The sequence below is a fragment of the Morone saxatilis genome, unplaced genomic scaffold, assembly GCF_004916995.1.
Source record: "Morone saxatilis isolate NCDOM2014 unplaced genomic scaffold, NCSU_SB_2.0 Contig8, whole genome shotgun sequence".
NCBI lineage: Eukaryota > Metazoa > Chordata > Actinopteri > Moronidae > Morone > Morone saxatilis.
Window position 1 is genome coordinate 9431081 of NW_023340257.1, and position 2136 is coordinate 9433216.

General features: G+C 38.1%; 1 protein-coding gene across 1 annotated transcript in view; it reads left to right on the forward strand.

Annotated features, from left to right (window-relative positions):
- The first annotated feature begins 844 nt into the window (after positions 1 to 844).
- Positions 845 to 2136, forward strand: part of LOC118342003 (vomeronasal type-2 receptor 1) — an 8817-nt gene continuing 7525 nt past the window's right edge. Inside the window, exon 1 of the mRNA XM_035680428.1 lies at positions 845 to 851. Coding sequence (XP_035536321.1) covers positions 845 to 851 — 7 coding nt within the window. The remainder of the gene's footprint in view (positions 852 to 2136) is intronic.

A 2136-nucleotide genomic window follows, 5' to 3' on the forward strand; every position in this document is an offset into this window, starting at 1 on the left:
TCTCCTTTTCTGTCCTCCTTCCTCTCTCCCTCCTTTCCTCACCCGCCCTCCCTCCCTATGTCCTGTACCTCCACCCCTCTCTTCAACATTCCCATGGAAGGCAGACCGTACTGTGACGAGCGCACGTGCAAAGGCGCTACTACTCTGCTCTCCCCCACCACTCCTCCCTGGTCTTAATATTTTTGGCGATAGGGATTGATTAATGTTGGTTATTGATAATATATTGTCCTTTTTTGATCCATGTAAAACAGTGTATTTCCTCTTTACGATGAAAAGGTAAATTGCTGCTTCCTTTTTGTTAGGTCAACCATTAAAGGCAAGCGGCGAGAAGCTGTGAAAGTTCAGAAAGTGGACTTTGATGTTGTGCCTCAGGTTGCATTCTGGGATGAGCTGAACATGAAAACAAGCAAAACATAGTGTCATGAAAAGAAAGAATAGCAGAAGTAGAATTTAAAAGTCTTCAGCAATTGTTTCCTGCCTTTTTTTGTTGGATGTTTTTGTCTTACTGTTGTAGGTCAAAATGTTCTCAACCTAAGACTATCCTCTCTCTATTTGTTCATTTTCACTTTCTGCCTGTATACTGTGCTATGAAGAAGGTTGTCTGTTTAAAGTAAAACTGAACAGACGACCTATGTGACCAATCAATACTTTTTAAGCTTTTTTTGTTTTGCCAAAAGTAGAATATGCTGTGGTGATATATAACGTTGTGGGCTCCTCTGACGATCTTCTCCAAGCTACATTTGTTGACGAGCTCTTGACTTGTTGCTGCACACATCGTGGGCAGCAGTCAACCCAAGATTAGCTTCAGTATGATGACTAGTGTGCAGTTGTGCAGGAGGCCAATATGATGGGTAAATTTGTATGTGCCTGTTCTATTGTTTTTTTTCTTTATTACTTTGGTGTGACCCAACATGGACTCTGTTTTCAGAAAGGAGGATATAACACGGTTTCTCCTCATGCTGCAATATGTATGCTTTTTATGAAGAATAAACGTGACGAGAGGACTAACTAATAACAAAATTATAAGTACAGTAGAGTTTATAACCACATTGTGTAAATTGCTGTTGTCTTTTCATCATTATTTGGCTGCTCTTTTGTTGTGCAGGGGCACATTTTTGCACATTATGTCTTGTTTTCACCAAGCCTTGGTGCTTTATCAGCATAACAGAATCATACATCCAGCAGGAAGTTCACCTTATTAAGTGTGTCGCTCTGTAGTGTCAAAGGTCAGTGTAAGAGAACTGTCCGATGCCATTTCAAACATTCAAGTTCACGGTGTCTCATAAAGGCATTACTGCTTAATTTTTATGTTTTGTTCTCAAAACATCATAATCTCCAGTCTTCTGTCTCGTCATTTAGACCTCAGCGAATACAGTGCTCAGGTTTAACTGAGTTTTAAAAAGTGTATTGTACCCTGATAGACACATCTCACCCGGACGTGGTGGTTCTCATGCCTCCAGAATTTGTCTTTGTGCCTCTCATCCTTTGTTAAATCCTTAAACTTTAGTGGCAAAATACTCCTAATGCAAAATGAATGGTTTTCCTAAATTGTCTTAACTGCTATTAGTGTTTCTCCCTCTGTTCTGCCTTTTATACATGGGTATTTTCTGTTACACGTCTCCCTAGAAAACAACAGCTTGATAGTAATGGACATATAATTTTGTAGTTGGATTTAATTGCAATATCGATAAGATTAAGTTATGCAATTTAATGTTTTTTGGGGTTTTTTTGGTTCATTTTTTTTATTTTGTTTTTGTTCCAACAATGCTCATTCTTCTTAGTAATGTGCCTCAAACCAAGCCACTGCATGCAGTTTCAACTATGATGACATTTGTACAATGGAAAACTGAGCTTTAATAAAGATCTCCATGTTGAAACTTCTCACTTCTATAATGAGCTACTTATCATCTCTAGTTGTTTACATTTCTAATAATTACCTTTATGCTTAAAATAAACACACAAATTACACCGTAGGTAAGCTGTCCTGATATCTTGCTACTCAAATTCGACACCAAGGCTGGAAAATACAATAGATAATGATGAACACTACTGGAGTAAAGTAAAGCTTTCTGATTCTGGCTGATTCTGAGGAACCATTTTAAATTCCCCCTCCACACAAAAATGTTTTTCTTCTTG